Source organism: Lissotriton vulgaris, chromosome 2_1, assembly GCF_964263255.1.
Source record: "Lissotriton vulgaris chromosome 2_1, aLisVul1.2, whole genome shotgun sequence".
NCBI lineage: Eukaryota > Metazoa > Chordata > Amphibia > Caudata > Salamandridae > Lissotriton > Lissotriton vulgaris.
The window spans coordinates 1,192,082,843-1,192,104,621 of NC_141687.1; the positions used below are offsets into that span (position 1 = coordinate 1,192,082,843).

Consider the following 21,779-nt stretch of genomic DNA (forward strand, 5'->3'; position numbering starts at 1 on the left):
GGAACTAATTAAATCTTATGGGCAACCTATAGAACAGACTCTGTTAAAGATCGAAAAACAGATAGCAGCGCTGACCACAGTTTCAAAAACCCAAAAGGGTACAGGTCTCGGTCAAACTGTGGTGCAAAGATCTAACCCCAAAACCATTAAGGAAGGGGCGGTAGCATCAAAACCGGCCACCACAGTGTCAGCTGTATTACAAAAACCCCCACCTACAGCGGCGAAAAAGGGTCCCGTTGTAACAAAAGCTCCAGCTCCTTTACCTACTCAGGCGCCTGTCCAAGCTAAGCCACTAGGGGTCCAAAATTCTATCCCTAGGACTAGGAGGATGGGTGGTCATTCGATCCACTTACCCCCAGAAGCTAGTCCGTATGTGGTGATCCTGACCGGGGTACCCGAGCTGAGTACTAACTCTGAAGAACCAGGCTGGTCCATGAGAAACAAAGTATTACATTGGTTATCCATTAACAGGCCTCTTCCACCGTATTCAGTCACCAGAGTCTCAACGGTCCGCAGGGTCCCATGGATAGGTAAAGAGCCAAAAAGAACCCAGGGAGACTGCGTCATCGTTAATTTTGAGGATCCACTCACAGTTGAGCATATTTGCTCCTGGGGTACGCAATGAACTAACGATGGGATAGATACCAAAAGACTTTCTTATTTCTACCCGCCGACACCCAGATATAATGACGGTCCAGAATGGAACTGGACCCAAGTTGGAAACTGGGATAGAAGACGAGATTGGGTTGACTGGCCAGGACATGGAGGTAGAGACGCTGCTCCTTCTTTTGGATGGAGAGGTGTTCCACTAACAAATAGATATGATTGCTTGGAAATGGTGGATTGACCACCAGCCTGCATTAATCAGGATAGCACAGGTCTCGCCTTTCACAAGGCTAAATTATTGCATCCAGTTTATTGCTCCTCGAGCCCACATTGTACGGATGGTATCGTAGTTTCAATGGCAAATTCCAAACCAATAATCCCACCCTCTCTTGTAGAATTAGCCCTCGAACCATCAGTCCCCCTAGAAGTAATAGCATTGACTAAGCCCCCTAGTGTTACCAGGCAAGCACCTTCCCTAAGTTCAATAGACTTAGATTTAGTACAAGATAATCCTTCTGGACTTAATGATCATTTGGTACCTTATTCCACTGTCTCAACAACACACACCTTCCTACGCCCAGGAACTTTACCTTCTGATGTTTCGTTGACTACAAGTAACTTAGTTACCTCTAACCGGACGCTCTCTGTTTTATTTTGGAACGTAGCAGGTCTCCGTTCTAAGATAAATCTCAAACCATGGTTAGATATTGTGAATGATCACCAAATAGTATGCTTACAGGAAACTTAGGCCACCGAGCCCATGCACATTCAGGGCTACAAAACATACCACGTTCCAGCTAGTACTACAACACATGGTAGATCAAAGGGCGGCCTAGTAGCATATTTCTCAAATAACTTACCATCAACGAACGTAGTAGTCCTTCTTACTAATGTGAGTTTTCAAATTATAATGGTCTCATTCAATAAGTACATGTCACATTTGGTTATTAATTTTTACAATAACCTCCACCCTGCTGATTGTGTTAAGATTTTAACTGAATTTACTTCTTTTATAAAAGAACAACGAAATAAGTACCCCTCTCGATTTGCTATGTGATTTGGGGGGGATTTCAATGTTCCTTTGTGTAACAATTACAAGAAAGGTATTTGTGGTCTCCCAAGACGAACACGGCTGCCCCTTGACCCATTTCACACACTCTTATTTAGGCAATACCCTGAATGACTGTCTTTTTTCCCTGGAGCTGGAATATGCTAATGACCTTGCGGACCCACCCGTTGAATTTAAGCCTACATTTCACGGTAGGGGTCTGTCCAGTCTCATTGACTATATTCTATGCTCCCAAATAAAGGGACAACTGCAACTATTTAAAACAGGTTCTGATATTTCCAGCGACCACTTCTCAAATAGTATCAACTTGTCAATTAACATCCCTTTCTCACCCCACCAGGATCAGCTTATTAAACCAACAATCTTTGACCATGGATAAGGTAAACAGCTTCTCAGTAAAATGGTCCAAAGTTGACCCTGAAGTAATTACTGGCAAAGTTATTTCTAAAGCCCTCCTTTGGTTGAACAACTGCCTGGCAGAGGATTCCACCCCCCAGTTGATTATATCCAGCTTTTTGGAGATCTTAAAAGTCATACGGGCAGAATTATTCTGTCATCATAAACCCAGAGAACAGGAATCCATAGGATGGTTTGATTCTACCTGCCGTAAAGCATTAACTGCCCTAAAAAGAGCCCTTCACAGTCAAAATAGAGATCTAGTTGAGATTGCCAAACTTACAAAGGCTTACAAATTGGCACAACACAACCGCAAAAAGGAAATAAAGAAAAATCTTTGGGCCCAATTACATGAGAGCTGTCTACGTAAAGACAGCTCCCTGTTTTGGCGCACAGTTAAATCACCCTTTTTGGTTGATGCCACAGCCTCTCAACACTTAAATGTGGCTGTGACGGCTGACGAGTGGGTGGCTCACTTTTCAAAGATATTTGGTGGTTCAACCGTCGACGTTACAACTGTGGCTCAGATGGGTAAGGACAGTGTCAAGGATCCAATATATCCCATTGACCTCTACTTCGACCTAAACAAAGTCATTAATGCACTATCATCCTCCAAAACTGGTAAGGCCCCAGCCCCGACGGAGTCCCACTTGATATCTTTGTAAGTAACATAGAACTTTGGTCACCCCTCGTCACCCAGGTAATGGCAGCAGTGTCAAAGATAGGCCTAATAGATTCCTGGTCTTCCTCTATTCTGCTTCCTATCTTTAAAAAGGGTGAACGCAACAATCCAGCCTGTTACAGGCCTATCTCCCTCCTGGACTCCTTGGGGAAAGTCGCAGGCCGTCTGATTTTGGAACGTCCCCAGGATTGGGCGTCGGAATAACATCCTAACCGATCTCCAGTATGGATTCTAGGAGGGACTTGGCACTGTTGAACAGGCACTGAATCTCACCCTCCTAATAGGCAAGTATGTAGGGGCAAAAGGAGGTAATCTGTATCTAGTTTATGTCGATCTCAGCGGAGCATTCGACTGCGTGATACATTCTAGGCTGTGGTCCATTCTCAGTGAATTGGGGGTAGACCCCCCACTTATAAAATTTCTCCGCGAGCTCTACTCTGATGCTACCGCTTGCATGAGATATGGGATCGGCGGCGAACTATCTCCTTCATTCCCAGTAAACAAAGGAGTCAGACAGGGCTGTGTCCTGGCCCCCTTCTTATTTAATCTGTATACCAACGGGCTGGAATCGGCCATGTTTGTAGGGAGCCAGGACCTTCCATCTATTAAACACCGCCCTATTCCCGCTCTATTATACGCGGATGACTCAGTTATCTTAGCAAGAACATTAATACAGCTACAAAGACAACTACTGCCAGTTTATGCTTTCCTTGGGGTTGAAAGTAAATAAAAGAAAAACATTTGTTATGCATTTCGGGCCCAAGGCGAAGAACCCTAAACCTGTTTTTATAGAACAAGTTAGATTGGAACGTGCCAGGGAATATCCCTATTTAGGTATTCTAATGGATGACCAATTATCCTGGAAACAAGCAGTGTCTAGTAAAAAGTTACTCTATCAGAGAGCAACTTCTGCTCTTGTTTCCTTTTCAAGTAAATTGGGCAAACCAGCCCCAGCCGAGTTGCTTAAAATGTATCACGCTAAATGTCATAGCGTAGCGTATCGAGCTGGGCACAGGTGTTTGGGGCTACGCTCCCGTACACTACAAAAGGTCCAAAACGGGTTTTTAAAATACATCTTGGCACTTCCTCAAAGCGCCCCAATTTACAGTTGCCATATCGAGCTGGGCATCGACTATTTAATAGATAACATCAGATGTCAACCGATCCTCTTATGGCACCGTATTTAGAATAAACAGCAATGCCATTTAACCAGTTCACTAATAACTGACTGTTTATCCTTGGCTTGTTGGAGCAAAATTCCTTGGCTCTTTTATGTCTCCAATTTTTAAAGGATTTGAACTGCACATCTTACTTCTCTGAGCCCACTTCAGCATCAGACATCTCCAGGAGCGCCCTGAAAAATCTCTGTTTAAACCATCTCCGAGATTTGCGTCTTTCTCAAGAAGTAATTAAGCCAACTAATGTGCAGATCTTAATGGTCCAGACCTCCCCTGGTATCCAGCCATATTTAACTTTTTTCTTATCTAATTATGAAAAATGTGTCTTAACTAGGCTTCGATTTAATTCTTTCTTTCGTCTTGTTACTTTCCCCACTGAGTTAAACTGGTCCCATGATTTGATTAAATGTCTGTGTGATGGAATATCATCTCAGTCCACATTACATGTAACTTTGTTCTGCCGATACTACGAGCAACCCCGCAAGCGCTGGATTATCCCCCTTCGTGCAATGGGCCTGAGAACCTGTCGGCCAGCTTATCTGGCCCTGCAGTCGTTAGACTCACAAAATGCCGCTAAATGCGTAGCTTGGTTTTTGAAATCATGTTTGAAAATCCGCTGTACAGTTTGAGCTACCATTCTCATGATTTTATGCCTCTTTGTACACAATTCGCCATAATTGTTTTTATCCATAGTTTTTAAAGTCAATCAGTTTTTATTTGTATTATACATTGTGATTTAAACATGTACTGTAATTTTATGATGTACTTTTTATGATTTTGCTAAGTGCTAATCGAATAAAAGTTTTGAAACGAACGATGTTGAGCTATACCTGCATTTATTACCTCTTTAGTTGTCTTTTGCTCCTTTTTTGTGACATTGCCTTCTACATGACACCTATGAGCACTTGTGTAATTAGCCCAACTGTGATGTAGGCTATGTTTCTCCCTCTCCCCACTGCCCACTCCCCCATTTAAGTATATGGAGTTCACACACCGATATCTTGATTAACCTCCTTAGGGCCAGTTCATAGATTTTCTTGCTGCCCATTGGCCATTTCTCGAGAGGTGGGATGAGGATGCAAAAGATAAGCCAGAATGAGGTGAAAAAGCTTGATGTTTGTCCTTTTGCCGTGCGGGGAGTGCTGTCCCGGTTGCCTGCTATTATCTGCCTGCCAAACCAACGCCTCGCGGCCCCCGCTCCGCGGGAGCCGCTCGAAGGCGCAAGACTTTGCTAGGAATCTCCTTCCTGGTCCCCTGTTGTGCATCGGAGCACCAACGCGTTCACGGAAAGTAACTCTGCATACAGAAACCCAGAGGCGGGACTGCGAGGACCAGCCTGCAGAGCGGCGCAGATCGGCCGCAGCTGGTCCTCTTCCCGCCCCCTCCACTTGCTCAAAACCATCACGGAGTGTGTGCTGATTGGATTTGTCCTTTTGCCGTGCGGGGAGTGCTGTCCCGGTTGCCTGCTATTATCTGCCTGCCAAACCAACGCCTCGCGGCCCCCGCTCCGCGGGTGCCGCTCGAAGGCGCAAGACTTTGCTAGGAATCTCCTTCCTGGTCCCCTGTTGTGCATCGGAGCACCAACGCGTTCACGGAAAGTAACTCTGCATACAGAAACCCAGAGGCGGGACTGCGAGGACCAGCCTGCAGAGCGGCGCAGATCGGCCGCAGCTGGTCCTCTTCCCGCCCCCACCTGCCACTCCCTCTGATAATCACTCTCAGCCCCGCGCACGCGGGACGCGCGCGGCGCAAAGGCCGGGGCTAAGACCTGGCAAAGAGCGGGCCGTTGTGTGGCCGTTAGGTGGCTGGTAAGGCTGGGCTGGGCCCTGTCCCTGAGACTCTGTGGCGTATACCCTGGACCTGAATACCTATTGTATTCTTCCTCACTGTGCTGCACCACGCGCCTGATGTGATTGTCTAGTGGCTGTCAATTCTCTCTTTAATCTTGCTGGCTAGGTAACTTGTACGACGGTTATATTTGGTTACTTTCCATAGTTGTTTATTTCCGTCTCATTGGTCATCGCCTCACCTGGGAATGCGGGGGCAAATCCCAACAAGGGCACATTGGATAATTACTTCAAGAAATCCATTTCTGACATTGAAAGAGAAGAAGCTCTGGAAGAAAAAAGGATGGAGCGTCGTCGCTCCATCGAGGGTCACAAGGCTAGATCCACCTTGGGTTCGGCACTGCTCAATCGACTACCTAGTACAGAGCTGATCACTGAGGACCCCTTTACATCTCAGGGTGTCCCAGAACTCCTAAGAGACATTTCTTCTGTGCCACTTTCTCTTGTGGATCCCTTCAGTCCATCTCCTCCTGCCCCCCTACCATCTTGTAACTCTGATGTAGCCCCGAATCTCCCGCTAGTTCACATCCCAATTGGAAAAATTAATCCTAAAAACCAGAGGAAGGTTGTGGCCCAGATAACTCATGGTCCTCCGCCCAAAAAGAGAATGAGGAAGGGGGGCCCTATACATAAAGGTAAAACTAGTCATACTGAATTTGGCAAGGGGAAGGGGGGGGGGGAACAGCACCTGCTTCTAAATCAACTGAAGGCACAAGACCTGATATCCCCACACTGACTATACAAGACACACCATCTCCCGTAGTAGTTACCACCCCTCCAACTGCGGATTCTGAGGCGATTCTCCCACTCGCCCCTACTTTGGAGTATCTTGGACAAATGCTCAGGACGCTCACTTCCCCAATCATGGACAGATTACGGGCCATCGAAGAGCGGTTAGGGAATTTAGAGCTGACTATTCTCAATAAACTGGACAACCAGTTAGTTGTTCCCATATCTAGTACAGTATCAGCTCCAGCCAGCTCATCCAATAGTTTAAAACCTTCTGTACCCAAGAAGGCCCACCCGACTTCTACCAACCTAGCTAAGGCGGCTCATACAACCTCTATCACTACCTCTACGGCCTCTCTCCCTATGTCCAATCTCCCTACCAGAACAGTGGAAAGCAATCTCTTGGGAAGTTTAACTTCTAAAAATGTTTCTAGTTCTGACATGCACTCGAATGGTGCTATTCCCAAGGGTGGAAATAGTATCCTACCCAGACCAATTCAGTCGGTTGAAGAGAGGGAACCCCCTAGCATAGTACAAAAACGTAGGATCCCACAGGTCGAATTGCCCCCTGAATCACTACCCTATGTAGTGGTGCTTACAGGTGTTCCCATTCTTGACCCTGATAAGCGAGAAGGCCCTCAACAACTCAAAAATAAGACCATGTATTGGCTGTCCAAGAACAGACCGCTCCCTGGGAATGTAAATGGGGACATAGTGCATGTGCGCCGACTCTCCTGGCTGGGGGGGAGGGCGAAAGACATAGAAGGTGATCTGATTGTGATCAACTTCAGGGACCCGGAAGCTGTCAGGCACATTTTGAGCTGGATGCCAGGGAACTTAGGCAAATCCATCATGCCGTGTGATCTCACCTATTTTTACCCTAGAGCTCTAGTGGCTCCCCTGTCATGCCCTTGGCCCTTTATGTCCCTGACAGGTTTCAACGGTCCTAAACAAACCAACCACTATCCTCCTTCGCACCCTGTCCCCTTGATTCCAAAGAATGCTCATAGGTGGGAATCTGTCCCTCAGAGGGGATATGGCTCCAATTATAGGAGTTTGGACCATTCCTCCCAAATGGGGGGGATGGACCACTTGCTTCCTTTCACACCCTTGGAAGTTAGCAACAGATTTGAAGCATTCTCTGGTTTGGATTCTTGTGACTGACTCGAGGGGTGCTTCCCTGGTCATTCTATTGCAGAAGGGGCCCCAAGTGAACTTAATGGTAATTCTGTTGTTCAAGTTTTTAACCCTCCTAGACAATTGCTTGGCGACGTCCTTGCCACAACCCAAATTTATCCAGTTGGAAGTAATTACAATCTATTTCCCCCCACATGGATCTCCACCTCCCATGTAGGTAGTGGTGGTGACACTCATGAGGGGCAGGGCCCTACATCCCATACTAAGTCCAGAACCCTGAGGGTACTTTCATGGAATGTTGCAGGTATTTTTAACAAAATACAAACTGAAGAATGGGATTCCCTGATATCTAATAATGAGATATGCCTTTTTCAAGAGACATGGGCGAGGGAACCGGTTCACAAGACTGGTTATGCTGTATTTGAAATTCCTGCTACTTGGAATGGAAGGGGGAGGCCCTCTGGTGGTCTAGCGGTGTGGATAGCATCTCACACTGGGTGCATAGCGGAGAATATAGCCACGTTCTCCCAAGATATCCAGTGTGTCTTACTAACCTGGACGGGTGCCCCGAAGTTGGCAATAATAAATGTTTACTCCCGCCCAGTAGGACCAACGGCGGAGTCCACGACACTAGTGGACCTTGCGTCCTTTTTGAGCCAGCTGCCGTCAGACTATAAGGTGATCATGGGTGGTGATTTTAACTGTCATTTTGAACCCTTAGAGGGCTTGAGGGAAGGGGCCCTCATGGCAGAAGACGATTACTGGGGTATACCAGTGTGCCAATCCCCCCATCCCAGATCCTGGTCTCCACTTGCGGTTCAAATTATGTCACTAACTCTCAACTATGCGTTGAGAGCTTGTAATGGTCGCACACCTTCAGACACCCCCTCTAAATGTACATTTAATAGACCAAACCATGAGTCAAGACTGGACTACATTTTTGTCGATACCAGTCTGTGGCCAAAGGTTGAGGATTTTAATGTAATCCCCCGCACTGATAGTGATCATAACTAACCCTGGGCGGAGTTCGCGGAGTGGGGCTTCGCGGAGCTACGCGAAGTGGGCGAGAAACTACGCCCACCTCCGCACTCCGCGTAGCCCCACTCCGCAAAACCACTGGCCGCCAGCCCCGCCACCCGCCTCCCTCCCGCCCTCCCTAAATACTTTAAAATAAAGGAACGCAATAATTTTAAAAGCACTTACCTTGCCGCCGCTGGCCGCCGCGTTCCCCGGGGCTCGTTATCTTCCGTCTTCCGTATTTTTCAATATTGCGCATGCGCGGACGGCCGCGCATGCGCATTTTCTCGTGAACATGCGCATGCGCGGCCGTCCGCGCATGCGCATTACTGCAAAATACGGAAGACGGAAGATAACGAGCCCCGGGGAACGCGGCGGCCAGCGGCGGCAAGGTAAGTGCTTTTAAAATTATTGCGTTCCTTTATTTTAAAGTATTTAGGGAGGGCGGGAGGGAGGCGGGTGGCGGCCAGCTACGCTCCGTCTGCGGAGCGTGCGTAGTGCCGCCTGGCTCCGCCAGCTCCGCAAAATGCGGAGTGGGCGGCACTACGCACACTCCGCAGACGGAGCGTAGCTGGCCGCCCACCGTTAATCATAACGCCCTTTCACTTTCCCTGACCTATCTCCCAGAGCCCACTGGACTTTCCTCCTCGGGGGAAGGAGATGAACGGGGAAACCTTGTATTAACCTCTAACAGACGTAGGGTGAGATGGCAGAAATTCTCCAAGTCGGAAGAAAATATTGGGAAAATTTACAATCTCGTTCTCCCAAGATTTGAGGCTTTGGATGAAGTAATCAGTCGCTCCAGTGCTCAGGATCTATTTAAAATTTTACCCTCCATACACGAAGACTTAGTGGGAGCTTTGGGAGAGGTCCTCTATCCAGAGGTACCCAAACCCAAGCGCAAAACTAGAACCTCCACCTGGTACAACTCTGACTGTAGAAAGGCCAAATCTGATCTTATTGCTGCAGTCAAAGAGGGTGCCTCCCGTACTAAGGTGTCCGCTTTGCGACAACTGTATAAGGACATTATGGTCCGTGCGAGGTCAGACTGGGACTGGGATAGATGGCACGATCTCTCGGCAGCACTAATAGCCAAGGACACTAGAAGATTCTGGTCCATAGTCTCTACTGGCTCAGGGGAACCCAAAGCTGCGGTCGAACCCAATATAGCTGCACATATATGGGAAGACCATTTTGGGAAACTTTATGCAGAGGAATTAGAAAACACTGATGCTACTATTGCAACACTCCTCTCCCTCCCTGGAGATACCCTGGAGTTTACGTTAGGGGAAGTGGCCAGCGCAATAGATGGCCTAGCAACGGGCAAGGCCCCCGGCCTTGATAAACTACCTGGTGACCTTTTTAAGTCACATTCGGAGATCTGGGCGCCCTACCTTCTCATTCTTTTCAACTCAATAGCATGTGGAATGGCGATCCCCTGCACTTGGCTGGGGGCAGAGATAGTCCCTATCTTCAAGAAGGGCTGTCCTCTGCTCCCATCCAACTACAGGCCGATCAGCCTGATAGATGTCCCCCAGAAGATTTATTCCCGACTCTTACTGGACCAACTCATGGATTGGATGGAGGAACATGAAATTTTAAGTCCCCTCCAGGCTGGCTTCAGGAAAAATACGTCCACCATGGACCAAATCTTCCGCCTCGTTCTCCTTTACTGGAAAACGGTGACCATCGAGGGCGGGAGATTATACATGGTGTTCGTAGACCTGAGGTCAGCGTTCGACCTTGTACCACGGAAAAAACTCTGGGAGGTCCTGAGGGAGATGGGAGTACCCACCAACTTACTCCAGGCAATTATAAGACTCCATCAGGGTAATTTCGCCCAGGTGCGTTGTGGGCGGGGTGGTGCTTTGACACAAAGGTTCCCTGTTTCCCGGGGGGTCAGGCAGGGGTGCGTCCTTGCCCCAACCCTTTTTTGCCTTTATGTGAATAGTGTCATCTCGCATTTAGCCAATGTTGGGGACAACGACGCCCCGGTCCTGGCAGGCAGGAGGGTACCGGCAATTATGTTTGCTGACGATACCCTCCTGCTTTCCAAATCGCCCATGGGAATTCAGAGAATTCTGGATGGCTTTGATCTCTTCTGCAGGCAGTATGGCCTCGAGAACAACGCCGGGAAGACCAAGTATATGATCTTTAACCCCTCCTCCACAACTAGACCTAACCCATCCCTAAATTCCACGGTCTTAGAGAGGGTAAAAACATTTCAATACCTGGGCGTAACCCTCCAAGAGAATCTTTCATGGTGTCCACAGATTGCAAGCTCGAGAATAAGGCTCTCTCAACTGTCTGGGGCTATCTTGAAGATTGTAAATACCTCAACATATAAACCCATAGCTCCTGCAGTCGAGATGTACAAAACCCAAGAAAAACCTGCTGCACTATATGGCAGCGAACTCTGGGGACACCAAGCTGCAAATGAGATGGTATGTGTTGAGAATAATTTTATGAGGCGCCTTTTGGCTCTCCCAGCTGCAACCCCCTTGCTTCCCCTCCGTCTTGACCTGGGCTTACCGTCTATCAGGGAGGATGCTGAACTTAATCCTATAAGATTCTGGCATAGACTGTGGTCAACTAAGGAGCTTAGCCACTACAGGCGAGATCTTGTGCATGTTATGAACCTCAACCACAATGACAAGATCCCCTGGCTAACTTTTGTCAAAAAAGAACTGTTCCGGCTAGGCTTCAATGAACTGTGGCTGGCCCCCGAAATTGCTTGCAATGAGGTCCCTCGGAAAAGACTAGTGAAAGCCTACAGGCAACAAAATCTTGCATCCCAAATTACTGCACCAAGCATCGGCATTTTAACCCACTGTTTCACCCAATCCAAAATTACCTACAAATTTGAATCTTTTTTGGATTTTATTTACCCGGTCACAGCAAGAAAGCTTTTTATTCAGTGGCGGTTTGGAACCTTACCCCTCAAATCCTTTACGAACAAATGGACCAATGGAGGGGACAAATTATGCCCTGGCTGCAATTCCTGTGATGAGGAGGAAATCCATGTCTTGTTTTTCTGTCCCACTTACAGGTCCCCAAGGAAGTATTGGTTGGTGCCTTTATGCAGAAACATGGCAATAAGAAACTGTTCAACATCGTATAGAATATTGAAATCTGACTCCTCCCCTCACATTGTCTTTGCAGTCTCAAAATATTTGTTCGCCATGTGGCGTATTAGGTCCAAGCTGACTAAGGTCACACCAACATAGGTGATAGTTCCAGCCAAAATAATCTTTAGCTGCCTATGGAAAAGTTTTTACAAAATGTCTATCTTACTTTAACTGATACGTACTGTGATGCATCTTTCTTATCCATTTTATCTCACCTAATTTTAACTTCTGGATTTGTATCCATTTGCACTTACATGTACTTAAATGCTGATTTTAAAATGCTGTATGTTGTTTTATGCATCTTTTATGGTCTTAATGACCGAAATAAAGATTTTTTGGATTGGATTGGATTGGCTTGATGTTGATAATTGGAGTCCATTTGGATTGTGCAATGGCTTTAGTTTCAAACAACGAATTGAGTGATCTGAGGGGCCTTAAGTTGAATTCATTGCGGAGTCCCCTGTTTGTGTTTGCTCTACCTGCCCATGAGTTAATAGCCTCTATAGAATCAAGTCTTGGAATAGTCCTCCCCTTAATTAATCTGACCTGATCTGAGTAGTTGTACAGTCTGCTGGGTAAAATCTTACACTGCATTGGTACCTTGAAAATATGTTACTCATTTATGTTACAGTCCAAAATAGAAAAAAATGTATGCCAAACATTTAGGTCAGATACGAAGTTGCCCAACATTCCCATTGTAAATGCGGAGTTAAATGGATGTCACCAGCCAAAAGTCAATCTCCAGAAAAGCCTTTCTAAATTTGGGCACACCTGATTTTCTCATATCTGTGGTACAGAAAGACAAATGTAATTGGGTTTAATTTACTGGTCTAGAAAATCATTGAGTTCAGATTCAGGCATCCAGAAAGTGGGGATTTGCCTGAAAAAAATGCACTGGTCTCGTTATGTGGTCCTCTGGGTTGTGGGATGCTACAGGTAAGGATTGGTTGTCCTTTCAAGAATGTGATGACCTTTAAGCTCGAAGTTTGGTATCCTATCCTCTATGATATCTCTACTCTTTCTAAATGAATTAACCACATTTCCTGTGCTTAGCATCCCCATTTGCCAGAACCCATGCCTGAGTATTGTACAGCCAACGAATCCTACGCATTTCAGTGAGGTTCTCTTGTGCTTTTCTAGGCCTGTATGACTGAAGTCATGATACTGCACAGCTATGGCATGCTGCTGCCATGTGCTACAGACCAGTTCCGAGGCACAGAATATGTATGTTGTCCTCAGACCAAAATTCCAGATGAGGCTCTTTCTAAGGAGCAGGAGGAAGATGATGATGAAGATGATGAAGAAGAAGATGAAGAAGATTATGATCTATATAAAAGGTATGATTTGGATTAATATATCTTATGTATATCCTTTTGTCATAAAAGTCTGTATGACTTCTCTTTAAGCTACCCCTCTCCCATAACAACCCATCTCCACGCAGATTGCCTGAGCCAGCAGTCTGTTTTGCCTCAGTGGAACTCTTCTATAGCCACTTGAGATAGCCCATTATCACCTGTATGTTCTTGCCTCCTAAGCGAATTCCCCACCGAGGCCGATGTAGAGGACTTCACTGCTGCTGTGGAGGAAGAGGAAGAGGACGTTGTGGAGGATAGAGATTACTACTACGACAGCTTCAAAGATGAGGAGTACAATGATGAAACCCCAACAGAAGCTAGTAACACCAAAACCCTTTCGCAGAAGGACTTTGTTGTTGATGTGAAAGGTACCTTTAAAGCTTTCTTTTTAAATATGAACAAAATACCTTTGTGTACTTCCCTTCACCCCTCTCCAGCCAAAAGTGTGGATATGGTGTATATACAAATCTTTATCTTGATTTCCTGTTTAAGACAGCGAGAGGTATCTTTCCTTCTCTGGTGTTTCCAGTAGGCTTCTGCAGTTATCGCCTCATCTTTTCCTTTTCCTAAATGTGCCAATTATAAACGAATTGCAATATTATGAATATAGCTTTGTTCATTTGAATTGTTACTTTGCCCTTTTGTCTATACTCGAGTGATGTTTCACTATTTATTTTAGTATCACTGGATTGAGGTAGTAATGATTTTTTCACAAAGCAAGTCACCTTACCAATGTAACTGTCTTTTTATTGAGACTGGTTCTACACAACTCCTTCAGACACCAAACACCCCTCTCGAAATGAATTTCATTGAGAAGATTATTCCACCATATAGTCCTTCAATTGGTGGTTCTTGAGCATTCTCTCCTCTCTTTGGGTCTACCTTCTGTTCTGCCATCTCACAATTCTTACTTTATTTTAAAAACATTTTGGCTTCTGCCATTTTTAAGTGCTGCAAGAAAATGGTTTTGCCATTGCTCATAATAATTTATTTACTGAATTCTTAGGGACAGGATGCTGACTTAACCTTGCTGCGTTTGGAGCTTGTGATATTCTGGTGTTGCAGGGAGTGCTCAACTCAGCTTAAATTTACTATATTTCCATTACTGCCAAACCCAAAGTATCAAGGTTATTGCAAGAGTGTCCTCCACACGACTAAACACAAATCCCCTCCCACCCTTGCAGCCCACAACCCCTCCAAGAATTAGTAGTTAGCAATTTTGTGTTCTGATCGTATGTTTTTTTTAGTATGTTCTAATGCCCTTTTGTCTTTCTTGCACTATGAAACAAAATCCCATTATGTTAATTTATTTGATGAATTTTATGGTCAATAATTACTTGCTGGTCAGGGAGACCTCAAATATTTTGGGAAACTAAATCCTTGGAATTTTAACATTTTCGGAGGGTGGGGGGGGAGGGAGATTAGTTTAAGTAATAAAGGACAAAAGTAATGCTATGATTAAAGAAATGTGTAGCTAAAGGAGAAGTTTTAAAGGTATGAAGTAAAGGGTACAGGGTAAACGGTCTACAAGCATTCAATAAAAGTAGACTATTTTTAAAAAATAACAAAAGAATAGAAATGCATAAATCTCGAGAGTAATTAGTTAACTCAAAAATAAAACCGGTTTGAAGAAAAGAGGTTTCATATGATTAGAGAATGATTATCCACACTTACAGTTGTTGAGGAGTTTGGCTTCTGAAAAATACAGTGAGATGGTTTACGGCTCTTTAGTTTGGACAAAGTGTTAGCGACTGGTGAGACTGAAAAGAAGACTGCTTTTGCAGGGCTTTGTCAACGCCTCATTAATTTATTGTCGATATGGCTTGAGCACCATGTAGCTGATACATGATCCCAGTAAGCAATTGTTCGAGGCATATGAGCTGTAGATTGTATACTGTAGCATAGATCGCCATCTGGTGTTGGGCTCGGATGTTTGCACTTTGTTATTGTAGAAGTCTTTGTAGCCATGAGTTAGGTGACTCCTTCTTTGGTAAGTGGTGCGCATGGGCATCGACTCCACCTCTAGATTGTTTTTTTCCGCCATCGGGTTCGGATGGGACTAGCTGCACTCTGGCTCAGCACCGTGTTTTCTCAACATTTTCGATGCGCAACTCATCCTTTTTGACGGTATTGTCTCGTTCGCGTGCCTTCGACGTGCTAACTCAAATCTCTCAACTCCAGTTGTCGACGTGGGCAGTTGGGCCTATGTACGCCATTCATGCCTACAGCTAATGGAAAGAACTCCATTCAAAAAATGTCCCCAATGTGGAGCTAAATTTCCACACAGTCACCATCTCCAGGTCTGCAACCTTTGCTTATCGCCAGAACACGAGAAAAAGGATTGCCAAGCTTGTGCCTCTTTTCGATCGAAGAAAACCATCCGTGATCGCCAGGCTCGACGACACGTCATGGCTCAACAAGCTGCACCGGTGCCGGAAAACATCTTTAATGATGGTCCCGATGTTCCAGAGACCGAGGATTCGGAGGAGCTTGAGATCATCCCTGAAGGAGATGACGACTCCGGGTCCGATGACATCACTCCACGGCAACAAGTGAGTACAAAAGCCCCTGCTGCTGCCCCACCAGAAAAGCAAACAACTCTAGTCAAGACTTTGCCTGCAGGCCCTAGTCAAGACCAGAAGAAAACTTCAGAAGCCCTGCCTCCGGGCCCAGCTCCGAAGAAAAAAGAAAAGCCTTCCGGCAGCTTGGAACAGAGCAAGCCACATATCACTATCCTTAAGCCACCTTCGGTGCTGAAGTTGGGGATACACCCCATTCCCAAAAAAGGACTCAATACCGAGCCCTTCTGCACCGAAAGACCATACGTCCTCGGAACCGGACAAACATAAAAAAAATTCGTCTCTGAAAAATAGTTCCGACTCAACGCCAACTTTGAAGCCGACGGAGCACAAAACTCCTCCTAAGGCTCTACAGACAAAACTAAAGCCACGTTCGGAACCGAAAAAATCAGCACTGAAAACAGACTACCAGGATGAACTGTTTAGACCAGATCTTGTCGACCCAAATCAAAAAACATTACAGGTGGACCCTAAAACAGGCCATATCATCAGTATTCCAGCAAACAAAAGGAAATCTGATACCTCCCATACACCTGAGGTGCCTCCTAAGAAGAGAGACTTTGCAACTTCGCCCTTAAGACCCTCTTCTCCTATTCTTCCTGCTAAACCTTTCTCTGCTACAAACTCTCCTATACAATCTCCTAGATTATCTCCATGCTCACCCTTACTACCACAGGATGATTATGATTTAGGGGGTGGGGAGGAACACTGTAATGATCCTGTAGATGACCTTAATGATTATAACACTACCCCTCCACAGGATACATGGGATGATTGACAATCCTGCAGATCCTTCAGACATTCCTGATCCAGATGCATACCCATCTAAGCCATCACCCCAGACGACAATCTATGATTTAGCTAACTTATTAATAGGGCTGCTCAATTCCATGGCGTGTCACTACATTCAAACCCCATGGAAGAAGATTTCTTAATGGACACTTTTGCTCAGTCCCATAAAGTCACACACATTGCCCATGCTTAAAGGGGTAATTAAACATGCACCCAGCATATTTAAAGACCCTGTCAGGACCAGGATTCTCAATCCACGCATTGAGAAAAGATATAGACCTGCCCCTAAAGATCTCATGTACATCAAGGCACAACTCTCATTAGGATCCTTGGTAGTCTCCAATGCAAGAAAACTGGATATTTCCCAAACCTCTTGGTGATGCACCACCCCCAGATAAAGAGTCTAAACTGCTGGATGCATCAGGTAAACGTGTTGCTTCCCAAGCAGCCAATCACTGGAGAATAGCCACTGCACAAGATCTACTTGCCAGATATGACAGGGCTCGCTACGATGAGCTTGAAAATCTTATACAACTCTTACCTGACCAATACAAAGCCACGGCCATTGATTTAGTCCAGGACGATAAGTTAATTACAAATGCCTCCATCATATGTGCCCTTGATGCTGCCGACACTGCATCTAGATCTGTTAACACTAGTGTTTTACTCCGCAGTCATGCGGGTTACGCATTTCCTGTTTCAAAACAGAAGTGAAAACAACTATTTTAAATCAATCATTTGATCAAGAACACCTCTTTGGGCCAGCTGTAGACACAGCCCTCGAAAAAATGAAAAAAGACACTGACACTGCTAAATCTATAGGAGCGTTACAATTTCAGACATCACGGGTGTCCTTTCATCACTCATTCTATAGGGGCGGATCCAAAAACATTACCACAGAGGCTACAGCTTCCTCCTATAAAAATCCTACACACACATCCCCCAACAAGGGATATTTTAGGGGTAAGTACACATGAAATAATAACTAGGAGAAAGCACGAGGTAACTACAACCGAACCTCCCCTACTACCAAACAATGACTTCCCTCCGCTTCCTCCAGACCATTCCACTTTGATCGGAGAAAGACTATCACAGTTCCTACCTGTCTGGAACAACATCACCGCAGACAGGTGGATGTGACAAATTATCCAGCATGGTTACTGTCTTGAACTCACCTCTACCCCTCCTCACATAGCACCCAGACAACGGCTAATGTCCACAGAACATCTTACGCTTTTAAAGGAAGAGGTTCTCTCTCTCTTGCAAAAACATGCAATAGAACCAGTTCCTCCACATCATCAAGGTGCAGGGGTTTATTCCCTTTACTTTCTCATCCTAAAGAAGGGCGGTACGCTCAGGCCAATACTGGACCTCAGAACCTTAAACCTGTACATACAATCCGATCACTTCCACATGGTCACTCTGCCCCATGTCCTTCCACTGCTCCAACAAGGCGATTTCCTTGCCACTCTACATCTCAAGGATGCTTACTTTCACATTCCTATTCACCCTGCTCACAGGAAATACCTACGTTTGTAGTAGACGATCAACACTACCAGTTCAAAGTCCTTCCATTCGAAGTGACAACAGCGCCCAGAGACTTCACAAAATATCTTGCAGTGATAGCAGCCCACTTAAGAAGACAACACATTCATGGGTTTTCTTACCTGTACGACTGGCTCATAAAAGCCAAGTCACACACAGACTGTCTACAACAAACAAGCAAGACAATCCAGCTGCTGCACGACTTTAAGTTTACAATAAACTTACCAAGTCACATCTTCAATCATCCCACACCCAGCAGTATCTAGGTGCTACGATAGATACTTCCAAGGCACTAGCATTCCCCAATCTTGCCAGGATAGCCAGTAGGCTAGCTCTCATAACATTTCAACCACAAAAATCACTACCAGCTCGAGTTCTTATGCAGCTCATAGGGATGATGGCCTCGTGCATCTTAATTGTCTCTTACAGAAGACTCCAAATGCGTCCATTGCAGGAATGTTTGGCACATCAGTGGAACCAGGCTCAGGGTCAGCCTACAGATCTGGTGTTGGTGGACAGCCACACATATCACTCTCTGCAGTGGTGGAACACACAAAATCTTTCCAGAGGGCGGCCATTCCTGGACCCAGTTCCACAGATAGTGTTAACAGCATACTCATCGCTCACCGGCTGGGGAGCTCATCTCTTAACCCATATCATTCAGGGTATATGGACCCCTCAACAGAAACGCCTTCACATCAATCATCTGGAGTTACTGGCCATATTTCTCACTCTCAAGACATTTCAGGTACACCTCGTAGGCAAAGCTGTCCTTGTCTGGACGGACAACATGACAGCAATGTACTACATATAAAAATAGGGGAGGACCCACTCCCTACAGCTTTCACAACTAGCACAAAGAATATGTAGATGGGCCATTCCTCAAAAGATATACCTCTTAGCAGAGCATCTACCTGGGACACACAATCAGATAGTAGATCTGCTCAGTCGTCAGTTTCAACAGATTCACTTCATCCCAAAGTTCTTCACCCATTTATTCAAATGTGGGGCCAACCAGACATAGATCTGTTTGCCACACACTTAAGCATAAAATGCCCAAGCCTCGCCTCCGGGTATCCACACCCACTTTCCAAGGGCAATGCGATATGGATGAACTGGTCATGCAGATTTAGTCTCTCACAATGATCCTAGTTGCTCCAACTTGGGCCCGGCAACCATGGTTCACAATGCTTCTGGAACTCTCAGTAGTTACACAGCAAAAGTTACACCTTACCCCAAAGCTTCTCACACAGAACCATGGATACATAAGGCATCCAGATCCAGCTCAACCGAACCTAGCGATCTGGTTCCTGAAGTCTTAGAGTTTGGATACCTCAACCTCCCACCAGACTGCATGAATGTTATCAAGGAGGCTAGACGTCCTACTACTAGAGCTTGCTATGCAGCTAACTGGAAACGTTATGTGATTGACTGCAATAACAACATAATCCATCCATTACATGATTCCATTCAAAACCTTGTTCTCTCTTGCATCTACAAAAATTTAATGTAGCAAACACATCCATAAGATTACATCTTGCAGCCATAGGAGCTTACCTGCAAAACAGACAACAATTGACATTGTTTAGGGTTCCTGCCATTAAAGCATTCATGGAAAGTCTCAAAAGGATACTTCCTCCCGGAATTCCACCCTCTCCAATCTGAAATCTAAACATTGTCCTTACCAGGCTCATGGGTCCCCCATTTGAACCTTTACACAAATGTGAGTTACAATTTCTCAAATGGAAAGTAGCCTTTCTTGTGGCCATCACATCTCTCAGAAGAGTTAGTGAACTCCAGGCATTATCCATACAAGAACCATTTTTGCAAATACATCACAACAAAGTGATTCTTAGGACAAACCCTAAATTCCTACCTAAAATATTCTCTCCATTTCACCTTAACCATTCGGTTAAGCTACCAGTCTTCTTTCCTCAACCAGACTCAGTAGCATAGCAGGCTGTTCATACGCTTTACGTTAAAAGAGCTATTCTTTGCTACATTGACAGAACAAAAAGTTTCTGGAAAACTAAACAACTTTTCGTAGCTTTCTAACCACCACATAAATGCAATCCTATGTCAAAATCTGGAATTGCCAGGTGGATTGTTAAAACCATTCAAGTATGCTATCAAAAGCAAAGCGTACATTATCAAGTCCCCTTAAAGCGCATTCCACACGCAAAATAGGGGCATCTATGCCATTCTTGGGGGAATATCCCCATGGATGACATTTGTAAAGCAGCAACATGGTCTACACCACACACATTCATTAACCCCTTAAGTGCTGCTGACGGCCAATGGTCGTCAGCAGCGCTACCTCCCCAGTGCTGCGCACGACCATTGAACGTCCATTCAGCACTAGTTCTAATGGACAGCGCAGCACTGGGGAGGAATGTGTAATAGCAGTTATGAGGTTAAACATTATTGTGTGGATGCGCAAACAAAACAACAAGCTAGTGTGGGCCAAGCTGTACTAAAAACATTGTTTCAAACTGCTGCAGCAGATACAGGTAGCCACCGCTAAGGCACAACTGCTGTATAGTCTATGTTACAGTATACAATCTACAGCTCATATGCCTCGAACGAAAAATGCTACTTACCAGTATGCATCTTTTCTTGGGATGTAGTGCTGTAGATTCGTATACTCCCACCCGCCTCCTCCGATACCTGTGTCTGTTGCAGTAATATCTTACTTAGATACCTTACACATGGACATCTTTCTATTTCTATCTAACTCCATCATCACCCTTTAAGCCGAAAACAATCTGGAGATGGAGTAGATGCCCATGTGCACTACTAACCAAAGGAGGAGTCACCTATCTTGTGACTACAAAGACTTCTACAGTAACAAAGTGCAAACATCCAAGCCTAAAACCAGATGGCGATCTATGCTGGCGATCTATGCTACATTATACGAATCTACAGCTCTAAATACCAAGAATAGATGCATACTGGTAAGTAGCATTTTCCTTTCTTTTCTGTGATAGACATTTTTTCCCCTTGCATATGCTTTGCGTTTTTGTATTCAGCAGATGGTAGCTTTTTCCATATTTTTGATGTGTTTCATGCTTAAATCATGAGTTGAAGCTACCAAAGCACATCCTGAAATATGCTTTAGTTCATTTGCCCCCTGTTTCTTGACACTGTTCATTGAATAGACTAATCTCCTCGATAACTTATTTTAAGGTCAAAGAATCTGATAAACTAACTCAGAATAAGGCCTCACCTTTTATCACTTCGTGCCCATGGGTATCTAATATTAATTCTTGGTTAACAAATATTATCTGATAGAGACTTCTAACCATAGATTCCTTACCTTCGAATATTCCCCAGGCGTCAGACTGGATCTGGCATTTTTGAGCAGTACCTTTGCCCATCAGTAAGTGGCATTGTTCGGGTCAGTCCTGGAAGTGACGTGAAAGTTAAAGTTATTTACCTTTGGTAATGTCGTATCTGGTCAAGACTCTATCTAGCCTCAGATTCCTTACCTTACAATATTCCCCAGGCGTCTGATTGGATCTGGACATTTTTTAGCAGTGTCTCTGCTCACAAGTATGTGGCATTGTTCGACTCTGTCATCTCCGCTGGAAGTTGCAAATGTAGTACCAATATAGGCGCCAACCCAGTGCGCTGATGTCAGTTTATTTTCAAGACATTTCTGCACAGAGCCACAACACAAAGTTGATAGCCTAATGTGCAGATACTAAGGACCTACAAGG

General features: G+C 45.2%; 1 protein-coding gene across 10 annotated transcripts in view; it reads left to right on the forward strand.

Annotated features, from left to right (window-relative positions):
* The window catches only part of APLP2 (amyloid beta precursor like protein 2), a 640,140-nt gene that overhangs the window by 294,655 nt on the left and 323,706 nt on the right, over window positions 1-21,779 (forward strand). For all 10 annotated transcript variants that reach the window (XM_086956906.1, XM_086956911.1, XM_086956909.1 and 7 more), the window contains exons 5-6: window positions 12,930-13,126; window positions 13,325-13,512. In XM_086956906.1, the coding sequence (XP_086813032.1) occupies window positions 12,930-13,126; window positions 13,325-13,512 (385 nt within the window). The remainder of the gene's footprint in view (window positions 1-12,929; window positions 13,127-13,324; window positions 13,513-21,779) is intronic.